Here is a 19,500-nt window from a genome sequence, read left to right on the forward strand (position 1 = left end):
GATTAACAAATCAATATGGCATTTATGATCTATAAAACAATTGTGACAACATTAACAAAACAGCAACTAACAAAATAAGCTAAGCGCTGTTAAGTTCAGGCTGAAGAGTTAAGAGCCGCACGATGCTCACAAGTGGGCCATGACCTTTCGTGGCTCAGACTGAGCTGCGATTCCTGCATTGCAGGGGGTTGGACTAGATGACCCTCAGGATCCCTTCAAACAAGCCCATGAGATCTTGTGGCACCAGATATCTCTTGATGTGCTGGGCTCTTGCCCACAAAGATGGCTGCGGCGGCAAGTGGTTCCGATGAGACACAGAGCAACTTAAAATAATTATTTAAAAATGTGACGTGGTTGTGTTTGTGGGTGATTCATGTTTTGGGTAGCATGCTGCGTTATTTCTCTTAAAAATTCCCAATAAATCGAATCGCACATAACAGAACAATATAAGGACAGCAAATGGCTGCTTTCATTTCACATTTGCCTGCGCAGGTTGGGGAGGCGATTGCCGTGACCAAGGCAGCCTCCTACGTTTCTGAGAATCCAAATTGGAAGAGTTCCTGCTGCCACTCTTGTGGTCGGATCCTGCTTGTGGGCTTTCCCCCTGGGATGTTTGGCTGGCCACTTTGAGTATAGGATGCCGCACTGGATGGACCACTGGCCCTGATCCACCAGCCAGGATCTTATGGAACCTCCATGTCCAGAGGCACTCTATCTCGCTTCTCGCTTCCTGTTTTTAGGCCATTACGCCATGGAGAGAACAAGATGCTGGAAATGTATATTGTTGTTGTTGTTGTTTAGTTGTTTAGTCGTGTCTGACTCTTCATGACCCCTGGACCAGAGCACGCCAGGCACCTCTGTCCTCCACTACCTCCCGCAGTTTGGTCAAACTCATGCTGGTCTCTTCGAGAACACTGTCCCACCATCTTGTCCTCTGTCGTCCCCTTCTCCTTGTGCCCTCCATCTTTCCCAACGTCAGGGTCTTTTCCAGGGAGTCTTCTCTTCTCATGAGGTGGCCAAAGTCTTGGAGCCTCAGCTTCAGGATCTGTCCTTCCAGTGAACACTCAGGGCTGATTTCCTTCAGAATGGAGAGGTTGGATCTTCTTGCAGTCCATGGGACTCTCAAGGGTCTCCTCCAGCACCAGAAATCAAAAGCATCAATTCTTCGGCGATCAGCCTTCTTTGTGGTCCAGCTCTCACTTCCATACATCACTACTGGGAAAACCATAGCTTTAACTATATGGACCTTTGTCGGCAAGGTGATGTCTCTGCTTTTTAAGATGCTGTCTAGGTTTGTCATTGCTTTCCTCCCAAGAAGCAGGCGTCTTTTTATTTCGTGGCTTCTGTCACCATCTGCAGTGATCACGGAGCCCAAGAAAGTAAAATCTCTCACTGCCTCCATTTCTTCCCCTTCTATTTGCCAGGAGGTGATGGGCCCAGTGGCCATAATCTTAGTTTTTTTGACAGGCTCTCCTTACGTCCTGATGAAGCCTCCAGGCCAGGCGCAGTCTATCTGCCTCCCTGGGTTCTTGGGGGCATTTGGCTACCCGGAGGCTGCCCTGATCCTTGTGCCCCGACGACGCCCCTCCGCCGCCGGGGAGGGCGCTTGGGCCAGCCGCCTGTCCCTCGTCCCCCCCCCCCAGCCTCCCCGGGGCTCACGGCCTTCCTCGCTGGGTTGTTGTTGCGAGGGTAGACTTGGGGCGGTCGGCGAGAGCAAGCGAGGCCGCCGTCGGGGCTCCTCCCGCGGGGCGCGCCCAGGGCGGCGGCTCCACCTCCCGGGGCGGAGCGCAGGCGGCGGAGCCAGCCGGGTAGCTCGGGCGCAGCAGCCCCGCGGCCGGAGGGACGGAGCGCGCGATGCGCCTCGACGTGGGAACCACCGCTGCCACGGCACCCCCGACGCCCTCGGCGCCTGCCGGGCCGGCCGCGCCTCCCTGTCCCGGTCCCAGCAGCAGCGGAGGTCCCGTCGGCTCCGGAGATGTCCAGGTGAGGCTTCCCCTCCTCGCTCCGGGGTCATCCTGCCGGGCAAGGGTCCCCATCCTCTTGCGGGCTTCCTGGGGAGCCAGCCCCGAGAGGGCGGTCCGGTCCTAAGTCAGTGCGCCTGGCTTGGTCCGGAGGGCTCCGGTCCGATTTCCAGAATTGTGGTTATTGAGCTGGGATTACCTGCGTGGCAAGGGGTTGGGCTAGACGGACTCTTGGGGTCCCTAACAACTCCACAGGTCTGTGATTCTCCCCTTATTACAGAGGGGACTCCGCGTGCGCTTGAAAGACCCAGCGGAGCTTTTCTTTCTTTCTTTCTTTCTTTCTTTCTTTCTTTCTTTCTTTCTTTCTTTCTTTCTTTCTTTCTTTCCTTCCTTCCTTCCTTCCTTCCTTCCTTCCTTCCTTCCTTCCTTCCTTCCTTCCTTCCTTCCTTCCTTCCTTCCTTCCTTCCCCTCCATTCATTTCTGCACGTTTTTCCAACGGGGAAAGAGGCTAAATATCTAAAAATGGGAGAGATCCGCATGGGCACCAGAACCCAGAAGCTGGTCTCTCTTGGGCTTTCTTTCTTAAATTGCAATGGCGAACTTGCGTCCCCTTGAAATCAGTTGGGATTACTTTCGAGTAAGCACATTCTAGGGATGCGTTAAGGGAACACTTGCCCTTGCTATAGTTAAATTTTTGAGATATGGAAGGTGCAGATTGGGCTGCCTTGGCTTCTAGCGCTCTTGTGGGTTACCGAGATAAGCAAACACTTTGAACTCTTGCAACACGCCGCATGTCTTCAGCGTTGTCCCATTTGCCCCCATCTGCTGCAATCCTGTACGGGGATCCAGGGTGCTGGACAAGGGCCAGAGAGACCCACATGCAAATCCTCCTTCAGCTGGGACTCTCATCCTTGGCCAGGGCCTCTCTCTGCAAGCCTGACCTACCTCAGAGACAGATAGGTAGCCGTGTTGGTCTGCCAGAGTCAAAACAAAAAAAATTCCTTCCAGTAGCACCTTAAAGACCAACTACAGTAAGTTCTTGGTATGAGCTTTCGTGTGCATGCACACTTATCTGAAGAAGTGTGCATGCACACGAAAGCTCATACCAAGAACTAACTTAGTTGGTCTTTAAGGTGCTACTGGAAGGAATTTTTTTTGTTTTGACTACCTCAGAGAGCTGTTACAAGGTTGAAACAGAGTGAGTGTTGAGAATCAGGTACAGACTGGCTGTACATGCAGTAAATGATAGATAGATGAGTGTCCGCATGGTGGCAAGTACCACTGAATCCAAAGGGGCTAGCTCTGGCAGTAGTATAAGGTAAAGCCCCTATGATGTTATAGTTTATAATTATTGTGTAATGTTTTATTTCTGACTATCGGTCGAATAAAGGAAATTGATTGATTGATTTAAGGTAAAGGTAAATGGACCCCTGACCATTAGGTCCAGTCGTAGCCGACTCTGGTGTTGCGGTGCTCATCTCGCTTTACTGGCCGAGGGAGCCGGCATACAGCTTCTGGGTCATGTGGCCAGCAGGACTAAGCCGCTTCTGGCGAACTAGAGCAGCGCATGGAAACACCGTTTACCTTCCCACCAGAGTGGTACCTATTTATCTACTTGCACTTTGATGTGCTTTCGAACTGCTAGGTTGGCAGGAGCAGGGACCGAGCAATGGGAGCTCACCCCGTTGCGGGGATTCGAACCCCCGACCTTCTGATCGGCAAGCCCTAGGCTCTATTGTTTATTACTATAGGCCGCGTCCCACAGCCCTATAGTAATAATTTTATTATTTATACCCCGGCCACGTTTATGGTTTGGTCAGCACTCCTTGGCTCAAGCGAAGAGTGAGTGTCCTGAAAAACCACCATCTACAACAGGGGTTGGCAAACTAAGGCTCCCGGGCCGGATCTGGCCCACCTGTGTAGGCAAGCGCTGGGGAGGAGGACTCTTCTTCCAGCCCCCCCCCCATTGCCGCTTTTCCGGCCCTCCACAAGATCTGAGGGACTGTGGACTGGCCCGCTGCTAATTTTTTTGCCAACCCCTGCTCTACAAAATGGGCCAGGAGGACAGGATGAGACCCAGCAGCCCTTTTGCTAACCCTGCATTGCAAGGGGTGGAGTAGATGACTTGTGGGGTCCCTTCCAACTCTATAGTCCTGTGATTCCCATGGAGGAGGGGTCTCTCCATGGCCCCTAGCCAGGATGGATCTGCCGTTCCTGCGCAGTCAGAGGCAGTAAATGTTTCTGAATCCCAGTTCCTAGAAGCCCCAGGAGAAGGGGAGAGTGTTGCTCTTGGGCTTGGATCCTGCCTGCGGGTTTCCCATAATGGGCTTCTGGTTGGCCCCTGTGAGACAGAAGGCAGGACTAGATGGGCCCCCCTGGGCCTGACCCAGCTGCAGCCTCTTCTGACATAGTCTACGCACAGACACATGCATACAAACCGGAGAGTTTTGGTTTGCTTTGCATGCTGGAAAAGGGAAGGGAAAATTACACCAGTAGGCAAATGTTTGCAGTTGCCGCTGGCTCACCTGAAAAATGTTCCCGTTGGCTCAGCGCATGGTGGGAGGTGGAGCAGAGGAGAGGAAGCTGCATTATACTCAAATCAGGCTGCTGGTGCATCTAGTTAAATGTTGTTGTTGTTGTTTAGTTGTGTCTGACTCTTCGTGACCCCCTGGACCAGAGCACGCCAGGCACTCCTGTCTTCCACTGCCTCCCGCAGTTTGGTCAAACTCATGCTGGTAGCTTCGAGAACACTGTCCCACCATCTCATCCTCTGTCGTCCCCTTCTCCTTGTGCCCTCCATCTTTCCCAGCAGCAGGGTCTTTTCCAGGGAGTCTTCTCTTCTCATGAGGCGGCCAAAGTCTTGGAGCCTCAGCTTCAGGATCTGTCCCTCCAGTGAGCACTCAGGGCTGATTTCCTTCAGAATGGAGAGGCTTGATCTTCTTGCAGTCCATGAGACTCCCAAGAGTCTCCTCCAGCACCAGAATTCAAAAGCATCCATTCTTTGGCAACCAGCCTTCTTTATGGTCCAGCTCTCACTTCCATACATCATTACTGGGAAAACCATAGCTTGAACTATACGGACCTTTGTTGGCAAGGTGATGTCTCTGCTTTTTAAGATGCTGTCTAGGTTTGTCATTGCCTTACTCCCAAAGAGCAGGCGTCTTTTAATTTCGTGACTGTCTAGCTAAATATGGTTAGCTAAATATTGTCAGCACTGACCCCCGGCAGAAAAGGTTTGCCAGGGTTTCTGGCTGGGGACATTCTTGCCAGGCTTACCTGGAGCTGCCAAGGATTGAACCTGTGTCATAGAATTATAGAATCATAGAGTTGGAAGAGACCACAAGGGCCATCGAGTCCAACCCCCTGCCAAGCAGGAAACACCATCAGAGCACTCCTGACATATGGTTGTCAAGCCTCTGCTTAAAGACCTCCAAAGAAGGAGACTCCACCACACTCCTTGGCAGCCAATTCCACTGTCGAACAGCTCTTACTGTCAGGAAGTTCTTCCTAATCTTTAGGTGGAATCTTCTTTCTTGTAGTTTGGATCCATTGCTCCGTGTCCGCTTCTCTGGAGCAGCAGAAAACAACCTTTCTCCCTCCTCTATATGACCTCCTTTTATATATTTGAACATGGCTATCATATCACCCCTTAACCTCCTCTTCTCCAGGCTAAACATGCCCAGCTCCCTTAGCCGTTCCTCATAAGGCATCGTTTCCAGGCCTTTGACCATTTTGGTTGCCCTCCTCTGGACACGTTCCCGTTTGTCAGTGTCCTTCTTGAACTGTGGTGCCCAGAACTGGACACAGTACTCCAGGTGAGGTCTGACCAGAGCAGAATACAGTGGCACTATTACTTCCCTTGATCTAGATGCTATACTCCTATAGTCCTTTTTCTTCTTGCTGCTCTGGCCAGCCTGCTGCTCAAGGCTGCTCCCCCCCCCATGGAAACCCATGAAATATGTCCTCATCCCTCTTGTGGGCTTTTCTTGCTCAGGCGCAAGGGCTGACAATGCACTGCCAAAGGCCTCCGCTTGGCCCCCTGGGCCTTGTATGGGGGGGGGCAGGCCCTGCCAGCTGAAGCTGTGCTCTGGGGCACCCCTCCCATATACACACCCCTGTATATAAAGGGACCCCTGACCATTAGGTCCAGTCGTGGCCAACTCTGGGGTTGCGGCGCTCATCTTCCTTTATTGGCCGAGGGAGCCGGCGTACAGCTTCCGGGTCATGTGGCCAGCATGACTCAGCCGCTTCTGGAGAACCAGAGCAGCGCACGGAAACGCTGTTTACCTTCCCACCAGAGCGGTACCTATTTAGCTACTTGCATTTTGATGTGCTTTCGAACTGCTAGGTTGGCAGGAGCAGGGACCGAGCAACGGGAGCTCACCCCGTCACGGGGATTCGAACCGCCGGCCTTCTGATCGGCAAGTCCTAGGCTCTGTGTGGTTTAACCCACAGCGCTACCTGTGTCCCATACATACTTGTAGGATGGGGCAAATGAGCCTTCCCACTGGTCAGATCCTGCCTGCTTCATAGAAATATGAATGGTTGGCTTCTCAGTGGCAAGGATTCCTGAAGCTTACTATATTTATCTGTTGCGTTTATTATATCCCACCAGTTTCGGCCAGGAGCTCAAAGTGGCATACACCGTTCTCTCCCCCCCCCCCATTTAATCTTTTCCTGTGAGGTGGGTTAGGCTGAGAGGCAGGGATTGGCCCCCACGCTTGACCAGTGAGCTTGGGGGCTGAGTGGGTGGATTCGAACCCTGACCTTTCTCAGGTCACAGTCCAGCACTCTAACCACTACACCAGCCAGCTGTTTCATCCTAAAAAAGCTACCTTGTGGCCACATCAACATCCTGTGGGTTAGCTTGGTGGGAGAGCATCTCTTTAGCATGCAATGGGGGCATTTTCGCAGACCCCTAGATTGGAAGGGACCCCGAGGGTCATCTAGTCCAACCCCGTGTAACTCAGGAATCTTTTGCCCAACGTGGGGCTCGAACCCACAACCCAGAGATTAAGAGCCTCATGCTCTACTGACTGAGCTATACAACAACAACAATAGTAATAATAATAAATTTGTATACCACCCTATTATGGGACGCGGGTGGCGCTGTGGGTAAAAGCCTCAGTGCCTAGGACTTGCTGATCGAAAGGTTGGCGGTTCGAATCCCCGCGGCGGGGTGCGCTCCCGTCGCTCGGTCCCAGCGCCTGCCAACCTAGCAGTTCGAAAGCACCCCTGGGTGCAAGTAGATAAATAGGGACCGCTTACTGGCGGGAAGGTAAACGGCGTTTCCGTGTGCTGCACTGGCTCGCCAGATGCAGCTTTGTCACGCTGGCCACGTGACCCGGAAGTGTCTGCGGACAGCGCTGGCTCCTGGCCTATAGAGTGAGATGAGCGCACAACCCTAGAGTCTGGCAAGACTGGCCCGTACGGGCAGGGGTACCTTTACCTTTTTATACCACCCTATTCCCACAGGTCACAGGATAAAACCACAATATAAAAACACAAAATAATCAAAACACAACATAATCAAAACAAAACACAACATAATCAAAACAAAAACAACCCAGTAACTCCCGAGGGTTCAATCCTTGCTCGCTTCCTCTACAGGAAACTGAGGGAGATTCTTGCCTGAAAAGCAGCCAGCTGAGAAGATGCTGTGCTGGTGTTTGTGTGTTATCACAAAGGGCCTTCCAGCCAAAAAACACACCTTGTCCTCCGTCCTTTGCAGGTGAGATGGAGCTGACAGACAGTCATGTGATGGATAGTGTGAGGCTCTTGGTCTGGAAAGTTGGGGGAAATGTAATTAACCAAATCTAATTATAACCCAGGAGGCGGCCAAACCGAGGAGCAAGCCCTTCCCCTTGACCTTCTCTCGTACTGTTCAATTCATAATTTGTTCCCCTGACCCAGTTAGCCACTGACATGCAAAGTGATTTTTGTCAACCTGAGATCTGAACGCCAAAGCAAAATACAAGAACAACAACACCCCCAGCCCTTTATTTTCTGAATCCTGGACCTTTTGCTGCTTCTTGGCAATTTACAGTCACACTTTCCTGTTTTTTTAACATATGTTTTTCGTAACAAAGGTCTTGGGGAGAGAGGGAAACTTGACTCTTAGCCTTATATATTTTTCCTCCTGTGAAGCGAAAGCGCTTTTGGGTGAGCCACTGGAGTTCGAGGAAAGTATTGGTGTCTTTTTTAAAACAACAACAACTAGTTGACAACACTGAAACTTTCTTTTTTAAAAAAAGACTGAACCGTGAAGTCTTGCACCTTTTCTCTCTCCCCAAAACATTTCCACATTAGCTGGCAGCACTTGCCCCCGGGTACAAAGCAAAATGTTTCCGTTCCTGATGACACTTTTTGAACTTTGGCACTTGCAGAATGAGTGTGCATTTGTGTGTGTGATCTTTTGCAGCAACAGACTGGGGCCTTTCTCGTTTAGGGGAGAGGGAGAGACTGGCCTCAGAGAGCATGGCTTCTCAAAGGATTGTTCAAAAACCTACCTGGGATTCTGCAAATTTTTGAGAACTGCTCATTTGACCACAGATCTCTGCTGCCATAGCAGAATGGGACCCACATTGCCGGGGTTGGACTAGATGACCTTTGGGTACCTTCCACCCCTGCACTTCTGCGATTCTATGGGTTGCTGTCTTGCGCAGGCCAAAGATCTCTGGTTTCTCCTTCTTTCCGTAACGTAAAATCAAAAGATACAGAGAAACAAAAGGGGGAACATCAACAAAGTTACAAATGACAGAGGGTATATTTTCCAAATACAGTGGTACCTCGGGTTACATACGCTTCAGGTTACATACGCTTCAGGTTACAGACTCCACTAATCCAGAAATAGTGCTTCAAGTTAAGAATTTTGCTTCAGGATGAGAACAGAAATTTTGCTCTGGTGGCGCGGCAGCAGCAGGAGGCCCCATTAGCTAAAGTGGTGCTTCAGGGTAAGAACAGTTCCAGGTTAAGAACGGACCTCCGGAACGAATTAAGTACTTAACCCGAGGTACCACTGTAGGCAGAGAAAAGTAAAAGCAGGAAAACAGATCCCAATATTTCGTGATGGGAGGGGGGAGAGGATATTGTATATATGAATCTGACACCTCATAAATGAAATCCCACCGACCGGTGTAGAAACGTCCTGGTTCTTCCTTAGAAACAGACAATTTGTGGGTTCATTCCTCTACAATAGGCATCTTCCTCTCTTGCAATGAGAGATTTCAAGGTCCGCAGTGTCTCCCATTTCCGGGCCAAAGAAGTTCTTACGGTGGGCAGCACCCCTGGCGGAAGCTCCTTAGACGAAGTTACTGATCATCCTAGAGGCTTGACTGGCTTAGGGTTAACACTGTTCACGTTCCTGGCAGTGCCTCTGAGAATGTGCAGAGTCCATTTCCACACCGCCGCGAAACCGCCACGTTCGGTCTCCCTGGGGCAGGGATAACGGGCCGGGCTTCTGGGTCACAATGTGGCCTCAGCGCCTCTTTCTGTGAGCTGCATCCGGGCGGAATTGTCCGCTCTGCAAAGGAGGTGTTCACTTCCTGCCGCACGAATAATTCCCATTTCCAAAGGCAGCACCAACCTGCCGGTGATTCACTCACGCTTCTGCTCAGAGGCACCGAAACCAGGCCTGGCGGGGCTGGATGCGGCCTGGAACTCAAGAGATGCCAGCGGGCTGACTCACCCTGCAGGAGATGGCTCACCCGGGACTGGAGATACCTGTTTTCCCAAGAAGGTTGCTGCCTTCCTCCTGGCTCTGATGATGCCCTTTTGTGGCTTGTTAGGGCAGGAGCTGCGGGGAATTAAGGGGGATTTTCTGCTTACGCTCATTCCCAGACTGGGCATTGCGTGGATCTGGGTCTCCCGAGACTGGCGGATCCAGTCGAGGAGCGCCTTTCAATTGCGCATTCAAGCGTGAAAAGGATCGCATTGTTTTGTTCTTGTTTCTTCCTGTGATGGTGATGTTGCTTGGGGCATGAATACTACTATTATTACAATTATAGCTATTTATATCTCAACCCTTTTCCTGCACCAGGGACTCGAGGCAGCTTGCGCAAAACTAGAAACAACACGGTTAAAATGCATAAAGCTAAATGCATAAAGTGGACGCGGGTGGCGCTGTGGGTTAAACCACAGAGCCTAGGACTTGCTGATCAGAAGGTTGGTGGTTCGAATCCCCGCGACGGGGTGAGCTCCCGTTTCTCTGTCCCTGCTCCTGCCAACCTAGCAGTTTGAAAGCACATCAAAGTAGATAAATAGGTACCGCTCCGGCGGGAAGGTAAACAGCGTTTCCGTGCGCTGCTCTGGTTCGCCAGAAGTGGCTTAGTCATGCTGGCCACACAACCCAGAAGCTGTACGCTGGCTCCCTTGGCCAATAAAGCGAGATGAGCGCTGCAACCCCAGAGTCGGTCACGACTGGACCTAATGGTCAGGGGTCCCTTTACCTTTAAATGCATAAAGACAGGTTTCATTCATTTGTTTCGTGAAGCCTCTGCGTCGCTTGATTGTAAAAACAGGCAAACCTCAAAGCGGTTTACAAAAAGAGAAAACAGTAAAATCAAGAAAAACATATGATGCTTTACAACGTGCAGAAAATCAAATTAGAAAATAGAGCAAAGGCAATCATTAAAAGGTAAGGAGACACTCATAAAGTTAAAGCAATATAAAAAGGAAATCTATTAAAATATAGCAAATAAAGCACCACAGCTTGTTAAAAGCCCTTTTCTGAAAAAGCTGTCAGTTCTTGGAGGCCTGTAGGAATAAAACTGTCCTTATGGTTCATGGATGGAGGCCGCGGACTGGCAGGGAGGCCCAAGGATGGATGTCTGAGTTCAGGCCGAGGTGAACTTTTGGAATTTACAACCACAAAATGCAGCAGAGATGGCAGCTCTTAAAAACAAGCATTTGACAGAATGAGGGCTGTCTTTTTGCAGATTCCTGTGGGTTTAGAGTTTCCTATGCATGAAAATGAGACTTCAAAGGCCCAAAGGGAAGAATTGAGGCAGGCTGAAAGCTTTCGTTTTCCCTCTGCTGACTGTCTTATGAGAATCTGGCGTTCTCTGAGCATGGGCTGGAAATAAACATCTCCTGTTCCATCTGCCCCCAACCTGAGATCTCACTCGCGGCGGCGGCGAAAATATCGGCACGTCTGTGTCATTGGCAGGGCACGTGATTCTGGGAATGAGCTGGCCGTGTGTGATCTGGGGAGATCCATTCACCTCCCCTGCCAGAAAGAGACTGTGATGCTGGAGGCGGGTTGGGGAATCCCTGCGGCCTCCGATCGACATGGCACAGATTAGACAGCCGTGTTTTTCTAAGCTGGCTGGGGCTGATGGGAGTTGTGGTCCAAAATGTCTGGAGGGCACCAGCTTGGCAAAGGCTGGCGCAGATATTAAAAATACAGTGTGCATTAGAAAGGCAGGCGGGGAAAATCCCTGGATTCGAGAACTAAAGTATTTACCGTCTCAAAAGAATGGCCAAACTGACCAGGCAATGCAATCAGTGACCATTATCAGGTGTCAAGGCACACGCCCAAATTTCCGTTACAGACGGCCTCTTTCTGTGATGTATGTATGCAGGGTGCTTTCTGGTGGTCTTTGGCTAAGGAGTTGGGCAGGTTCAAAAGTCTTGAAAGGTTCTCGCACGCCTTTGCTTTGGGTCCTCGCCTCCTTGCTAGGGGAACTCTGTTGCAACAGGAAAACAAACACCTTCCTCGCACATGGGTTGTTTACTTTTTGGATGTTCATATTGTTTCCAACCGCTTTTGTCATGTTTGTGACAACGTCTCCTAGAACCCTAGAGTTGTAAGGGACTCCTAGAATCCTAGGGACGCGGGTGGTGCTGTGGGTTAAACCACAGAGCTTAGGACTTGCCGATCAGAAGGTCGGCGGTTCGAATCCCCACAATGGGAAACTGCCAACCTAGCAGTTCGAAAGCACACCAGTGCAAGTAGATAAATAGGTACCGCTCCAGCGGGAAGGTAAACAGCGTTTCCGTGTGCTGCTCTGGTTCTCCAGAAGCGGCTTAGTCATGCTGGCCACATGAACCGGAAGCTGTATGCCGGCTCCCTCGGCCACTAAAGCTAGATGAACGCGACAACCCCAGAGTCGTCCACGACTGGACCTAATGGTCAGGGGTCCCCTTTACCTTTACCTAGAATCTTAGAATTAATGTAGAGTTGGAAGGGACCCTGGGACCCTGAGAGTCATCTAGTCCAACCCCCGCAATGCAGGGATCTCAACCTGGCCATCCAAAAATTGTCAATTTTTTTCTATGTTGCAAGCTGCTGTTGAGCACGGCTTTAGCTCTGGAAAGGTGGCACACAAAGGATTGCAAGCTAAGTGGAGTGTGTGCATAGCTGTCAACGTTTCCCTTTTTTAAAGTGAAATTCCCTTATTCCGAATAGGATTCCTCGCAAGAAAAGGGAAAAGTTGACAGCTATGATGTGTGTGTTTGGGCGCAGCTCTGCCCCATCCTCCCTTCGCTCCCATACTGGGCAGCTTCCTTTGCGCAGCCGCTGCCTCCTTGCGTACAGGACGCGCGCGCAACGTCTCTCGCGCGCTCTCTCTCTCTCTCTGCTTTTGCTGTCATGGAAAAATCGGCCGCAAGATTCCCCCGTTGCCAGGCAACGCGATGGGACCAGCATCATCAGCACCAAATGCCCCGCCCTGCGCGGGAGGGGGCGGGGCGAGCAGGAGGGGGGCGGGGTTGAGCAGGAGCGGAGAGCATAAAAGGGCCCCGCCGCGCAGCCCGGCCGCAGAGGACTATGCGGACGCTCCCTCTGGCGCAGGAGCTGCGCGCACGTCTGGATGCAGCTGCGGGCCTCGCGGGGGCTATGAGAAAGCTGGACCGGAGCGCCTGCAGGGTGAGGCTTTTGCTCTGCAATTTTGGGGTTCAGGGAGGGGTGGGGGTTGGAAGCAAGGAGCTGGGCGCGGTGGAGTGCGCTCTGCACGTGCGCAGGGGGCATGTTCATGTCCCGCAACTAGGTCGCCTTTCCCCCGAAGCCATCGGTAGAAATGCGCGTGGGTTTTTGTGTTGTAAAGCGCCTTGGGGTCTTCGGAGGGAGGCGGAATATCGTCTTTGTAAGCGGTTTTAACCACGTTGTAGCTGTGCTGCTGGCGGGGTCCCGCGGTTCCAGCGAAGTCTTGACTCAGAGCAACGCGCAGGATTTTACTGGGGCTCCTTTATGTGCCAGGGATCTGGTTGGAGTCCGTCGTGCCGGTGCAATTGGAAGGAGTCTACTCGGAGTAAGGCTCAGCGCCGTGGCTCCGGCCAGGCAGGATGCTGGATGCAAGTCTTCAGGGAGGGGGTGGAGAATCCAAGCCCCCCCCGCCCCCCCCCGCCCCAATGTGAAGGGCAAGCGAAGAGTTTTGCCGGGGAGGGCGTGAAAAAAGTGTTGTGTGTGTGTCCCCCACCCCCTCGACTCTCAGTGGTTCTCATTTGGGTCAGTCTCTCTAACCTACCTCATGGGGCTGTTGTGAGGATAAAGTTGTTGTTGTTAATTAGATTTATATGCATCGTAAGATCTCAGGGCGGATCACGGAATAAAAAATTCTTCACAAGCTTGGAGAAAAGGTGGAATAAAAATGTAAGGAGATTTCAGCGCTGTGAATGTGTCCGCAGAATTTCTGCCGCCTCTCTTCTCCATCCTTTAATAGTCGTGGATGTTTTGGGGTGAGCCAAAATGTTGGCTGGGGTGGGGACTGGTCTTCCTACTGGAGCACGAACCTAGCAGGCCTCTGAACCTGAGCATCACTACTTACTACCCTCCTGGCATGCCTCGGTTTCCCCCCGTGAGAAATGCATTGCTGACGTTTCCTCCACTGTAGGGGGCTGGACTGGATGTCCCTTGAGGTCCCTTCCCACTCTACAGTTGTGGGATTCTGTGGGGAGGGAGGGAGAGAACAGGCTCTACTCTCACCGCTGACTGTTTACAAAAGGCAGGTGGAAAACTTGGCACCGGCCGCTCAGGGCGCTGCGCCCGCAGGCCCGTGCCAACCAACCCAACCTGTCAGGGCAGGTGGAACAGCTGAGGTTTCTGCTGTTGCCATTTCCCATGAAGATCTCTCCCGTGCTTTTCCCCCCATCCTTCCTGGGGGGCAGTTGGAAGCAGATCTTGGAAAGACAGAGAGAGAGAGAGGGCAAAAGGGCAGCCTGGGCGTGGAACAGGTTTGGGGGGAGTGGCGAGGGTGGAAGGCTGCGGCTGCGTCGCTCGCCTACCAAAGCTCACTTTTGGAAGAAGGCCCAAAGGCTTTGAACCCAAGCCAGATGGGCTGGGTATCAATAATAAAATTACTATCATCATATTAACCTGGAAGCTGGAAACTTTTCCCCAAGTCCCAGTTGTGTGGGTTCCGACTAGATCCTTGTTGACAAAAGAGAAAGCACTCTGTATGCGCTCAGAAGCACCATGTCCATACGCCCTGGCACCACCTGAAAAAGGAAGTTACGGAGCTGGAAGAGGGTCAGCTCAAGAGAACCCAAATGATAGAGAGGATGCAGCAACATTTGGGGCTGTTTAGCTGAGAGAAAGAGCAAGTCAGAGGAGGAAAGAGAAGTGGAAAAATTATTCATGGCCTGGAGAAAGTGGACAGAGTTCGTCGTAACAAGGGGACTTGTGGGCACCCAGTGAATGCTGGCAGATTCAGGACAGCTCAGAGAAAGGTGTTCCTTTGTTGTTGTTGTTTAGTCGTTTAGTCGTGTCCACCTCTTTGTGACCCCCTGGACCAGAGCACGCCAGGCACTCCTGTCTTCCACTGTCTCCCGCAGTTTGGTCAAACTCATGCTGGTAGCTTCGAGAACACTGTCCCACCATCTCATCCTCTGTCGTCCCCTTCTCCTGCCCTCCATCTTTCCCAACATCAGGGTCTTTTCCAGGGAGTCTTCTCTTCTCATGAGGTGGCCAAAGTATTGGAGCCTCAGCTTCAGGATCTGTCCTTCCAGTGAGCACTCAGGGCTGATTTCCTTCAGAATGGAGAGGTTTGATCTTCTTGCAGTCCATGGGACTCTCAAGAGTCTCCTCCAGCACCAGAATTCAAAAGCATCAAGTCTTCGGCGATCAGCCTTCTTTATGGTCCAGCTCTCACTTCCATACATCACTACTGGGAAGAGCATAGCTTTTACTATACGGACCTTAGGCAGTGCCTAAGGTAAACTGTGGAACTCCCTAACACAGGAGATAGGGGATTGGACAAATTCATGGATAATTATGGGACACAGCTTTCAGTTGCTACCAGCCACAATGGCTGTGTATGTCATTCACTGCTGGAGGCAGTAAATGCCTCTGATCGCCAGTTGCTGGACAGCAGAAATGTTGTTTTCAGGTCCTGCTTCTCACTGGGGCATCTGAGTGGCCACAGTGGGAACAGGAGGCTGGACTGGATGAGTCCTTTGGCTTGATCCAGCAGCCAGGCTCCTCTTAGGCCCCTGTGGAACCTCCAGGTCTAGAGGCAGTCTATCAAGATTCCTAGTTTATTTGGGGGTATTTGGGCCCTGTGGCAATAATAATAATAATAATAATAATAATTTTTTGTTTCTACCCCGCCCTTCCCAGTTCAAAAACTGGGCTCAGAGTGGCTAACAACAAATTTAAAACAATTATAAAAGCAGCATAAAATAGAGTATAAAAACCATGAATAACAATAAAATTCAAAAATCAATTTAGGGGAAATAAGCATTAGATAATCCCCAGGGGTAGCTGGCTGAATTGGTCCTACTTGGGCCAGCGAGGAGTCCAGGGGGAAATTAGCTGTGGGGTCTCAGAGCGGGTGATCTTCATATAAGGGGAGGGGGAGGGATGATCAGGCTGAATTCAAATTAAAGGCCAGGTGGAATAGCTCTGTCTTACAGGCCTGATGGAAGGAGGTTAAATCCTGCAGGGCCCTAGTCTCATGGGACAGAGCATTCCACCAGGTCGGAGCCATCACTGAGAAGGCCCTGGCCCTGGTGGAGGATAGACTGACTTCCTTAGGGCCTGGGACCTCCAAACTATGGTTATTCATGGACCTTAAGGTCCTCTGTGGGGCAGACCAGGAGAGGCGGTCCCATAGATACGAGGGCCCTAAGCCACAAAGGGTGCTGGACTAGATGGGCCCCCATTGGCCTCATCCAGCAGCCGGGCTCTTCTGATATTCTTGCCTTTAGATCCCAAAGGAAAACCAGCAACAGAGCAGAGCCATCCTGGCTAGGAGCTGTCTTCAGCCACCTTGTCCTCCATGAATTTGCCCAGTCCTGGTTCACACAGGATGGTAGAGTTGGAAGGGACCCTTAGGGGTCATCTAGTCCAACCCCCTGCTTCAATACCTCCGGAGGTTTGACGACATCCAGGTTGTTAGCCGTCACTGCCCTCCTGAAGGAGTGAGTTCCAGAGCTGAACTGTACGCTCTAGGCGATTTGCACTATGGTTCCCATGGATGGGAGTTGTAGTCCAAAGCGTCTGGCGGGTGCCAGATTGGAGAAGATGGCAGAAGGGCACGGGGGAGAGGAGGAATTGTGGCTGAGCGTGTGAGTTATTGGCTTGGTTTTTTATTTTCGTTTTTTATTTTTCTGTTGTGAAACTACCCTGGTATCTTCGGAAGAAGGGCGGTAAACAGATTTTAATAATAATAATAATAATAATAATAATAATAATAATAATAATAAAATAATAATAAATAATACATCTTTTAAAAAATCTTTTTATTAATTTTAATGTACAAAAATTTTAAAGACATACCACAATTATTACATACATATTCTTATTTGGACTTCCTTCAACACCTCTGATAATCCTCCGTCCCAGTCACTTTCCCTGCAATTCTTGACTTAATTTTGCCTTTACCTTCCTTAACAAAGCATCTCCCCCTTTCCATTTTTACAATATTTCTTAAGTTACTCCTCACAGAACTCCTGGTAAACCTATAAACATAATTTGATCATCACAAATATTTTTCAAATACTCCATAAATTTAGTCCAGTCTTCGGTGAACCTCTGGTCCCGCCGGTTTCGGATCCTTCCTGTTAGCTTGTCTAATTCTGCGTAGTCCATTCGTTTCATCCTGCATTCTTCTAACATTGGTAGTTCTTGTTTCCATTTTTGGGCCAGTAATATTTTTGCTGCTGTTACCGCATATTAAAAAAGCTTACAGTCTTTTCTATTTATATCATTTCCAACAATACCCAAAAGAAATGCTTCTGGCTTCTTTATAAAAGTATATTTCATCATTTTTTTCAACTCGTTATATATCATCTCCCAAAAGCATTTCACTTTTTTACATTAATAATAATAATAAATCAGTGGTGGTGGGGACTAGCTCAGGAATTCAGCTGGCCCCTCTCCCTTGGCAGTGGCTCAGCCCTGCCAATTTCCAAGTGAGGAAAAGCCAAGGGTGCTTCTGAGCATATGCAGAGTGCCACTCACTACCACCCCGAGCAAGGCTTCCTTGTCTCACCTGGGCAATAAATAAGGCTTGGCCCTTTGGCAGGTGACAGCTCCCGCCAGGCAACGATTTGCTTTTCAGCTGTGGCACATTGAGCAACCCCCCCCCCCTGCTTCCTCCAGCTCACAGTGGAAACTCTGTCATGCTGTGGTTAGCAATGTGGGAGGAAGAGGGAGGTTTTTCCGCTGAGCTGAGGTGCAACTGGATGGACCCAGATCACAGATCTCTGCTTGTGAGCTGTGGTAGGGGGATGAAAGTAGGAGCGCCGTGGCCTGCCTGGGGTGGGGGCTGCGAGTGAAGAAGGGGCCCCTAGAGTCATCTAGTCCACCCCCTGCAAAAGCAGGAATAAAGAGGCAGGGCCGCTTCAGTGGTGGCCTCCAGGCTTTGTGCAGGATGCCTATACCAGCGCCTTTCGGCTTTTTGCAGCTTCAATCAGGCCAGTGGTTCCCAGACTTTTTTTGGGCCCCACCCCCTCGATTCCATAAACTCACCCCCTGTGAGCCCTTCCTGACCCTATGGAAAGCATTGTTCAGAACAGCGATTTGCATGGCCTTCTTAGGAAGATAAGAAATGCCATAAAATCCAAACAAAACGGTGACGATTCATTGCGTATGTATTCAAAATCCAGTTAAAACTATTTGGTTCAGCTGCTTGGGTTGTTACATATTTTGTGTTCTCGTATTGTTTGGTTCGGGACCCGGGTGGCGCTGTGGGTTAAACCACAGAGCCCAGGACTTGCTGATCAGAAGGTCAGCGGTTCGAATCCCCGTGACGGGGTGAGCTCCCGTTGCTTGGTTCCTGCTCCTGCCAACCTAGCAGTTTGAAAGCACGTCAAAGTGTAAGTAGATAAATAGGTACCACTCCGGCAGGAAGGTAAACAGCGTTTCTGTGCGCTGCTCTGGTTCGCCAGAAGCGGCTTTGTCATGCTGGCCACATGACCCGGAAGCTGTATGCCGGCTCCCTTGTTTGGTTCTTTATGACGTGAACTGCGCTGTGATCTTTGGATGTATGCAAATTTAATTAAAAAACAACTGAGAACCCCCAGGTAATCTCATTCCATCCCGGGGTGGGTGGGGTTTGCCACTGCGCACTTTGGGATCCACCGAAGGTGGTGGGTTCAGTCTCTGCTGGCGTCTCTTAGCCAGGCTGGGGAAGAAGACCAGCCGAGATTCCTGCACTGCAAGGGGTTGGGCTGGATGACCCTCGGGGTCCCTTCCAGCTCGACATTCCTGTGATTTTATGACTGCTGGAGAGCCACAGCCTGGCTGTGTGGACAATACTGTTGTCGTTGTTCAGTCGTTTAGTCGTGTCCGCCTCTTCGTGACCCCCTGGACCAGAGCACGCCAGGCACTCCTGTCTTCCACTACCTCCCGCAGTTTGGTCAAACTCATGCTGGTAACTTCGAGAACCCTGTCCCACAATCTCGTCCTCGGTCGCCCCCTTCTCCTTGGGCCCTCCATCTTTCCCAACATCAGGGTCTTTTCCAGGGAGTCTTCTCTTCTCATGAGGTGGCCAAAGTCTTGGAGCCTCAGCTTCAGGATCTGTCCTTCCAGTGAGCACTCAGGGCTGATTTCCGTCAGAATGGAGAGGTTTGGTCTTCTTGCAGTCCATGGGACTCTCAAGAGTCTCCTCCAGCACCAGAATTCAAAAGCATCAATTTTTCGGCGATCAGCCTTCTTTGTGGTCCAGCTCTCACTTCCATACATCAATACTGAGCTTGGGAGAATTTCCCCAACTAATTTAGCAATGACTCCTCTGCAGTGTGTGTGTGTGTGTGTGTGTGTGTGTGTGTGTGTGTGTGTGTGTGTGTCCCCGCCATGAATTCCAGTTCTGCTTTTGGAAATATGGGGTCTAATTGGGTTTCAAAAATTAACGGAGAACGCAGGCTGGGTAGGCCGTCTGTGGGCTGGATCCAACCCCCGAAGCAGTCTGATCTGGCCTTTCTTCCAATTTTTTTTAATTAATTTTCCACATTTATAACAAATATAACACACAAAACACATTACAGACTTCCGGGTTGACGCGATCGGTTTAATGGCGGATTCCCTCCGAGCTCCGGAGGGAATCGGCTCCATCGAGGACGGGTCTTGCCGCGCCGGCGACGCGGGGGCCCTTAGAAA

At 50.8% G+C, this 19,500-nt stretch overlaps 1 protein-coding gene across 2 annotated transcripts in view; it reads left to right on the plus strand.

Moving 5' to 3' along the window:
* Nucleotides 1-1,816: 1,816 nt before the first annotated feature.
* ITPKC (inositol-trisphosphate 3-kinase C) overlaps nucleotides 1,817-19,500 on the plus strand; it is a 29,740-nt gene continuing 12,056 nt past the window's right edge. The window contains exon 1 of one of the 2 annotated variants that reach the window (XM_028741977.2): nucleotides 1,817-1,983. In XM_028741977.2, the coding sequence (XP_028597810.2) occupies nucleotides 1,855-1,983 (129 nt within the window). In that variant the 5' untranslated portion in view covers nucleotides 1,817-1,854. Of the gene's footprint in view, nucleotides 1,984-12,702; nucleotides 12,829-19,500 lie in introns of those variants that run through there. The other variant, XM_077932358.1, reaches the window with a different exon arrangement.

The sequence above is a fragment of the Podarcis muralis genome, chromosome 7, assembly GCF_964188315.1.
Source record: "Podarcis muralis chromosome 7, rPodMur119.hap1.1, whole genome shotgun sequence".
NCBI classification, from domain to species: Eukaryota; Metazoa; Chordata; class Lepidosauria; order Squamata; family Lacertidae; genus Podarcis; species Podarcis muralis.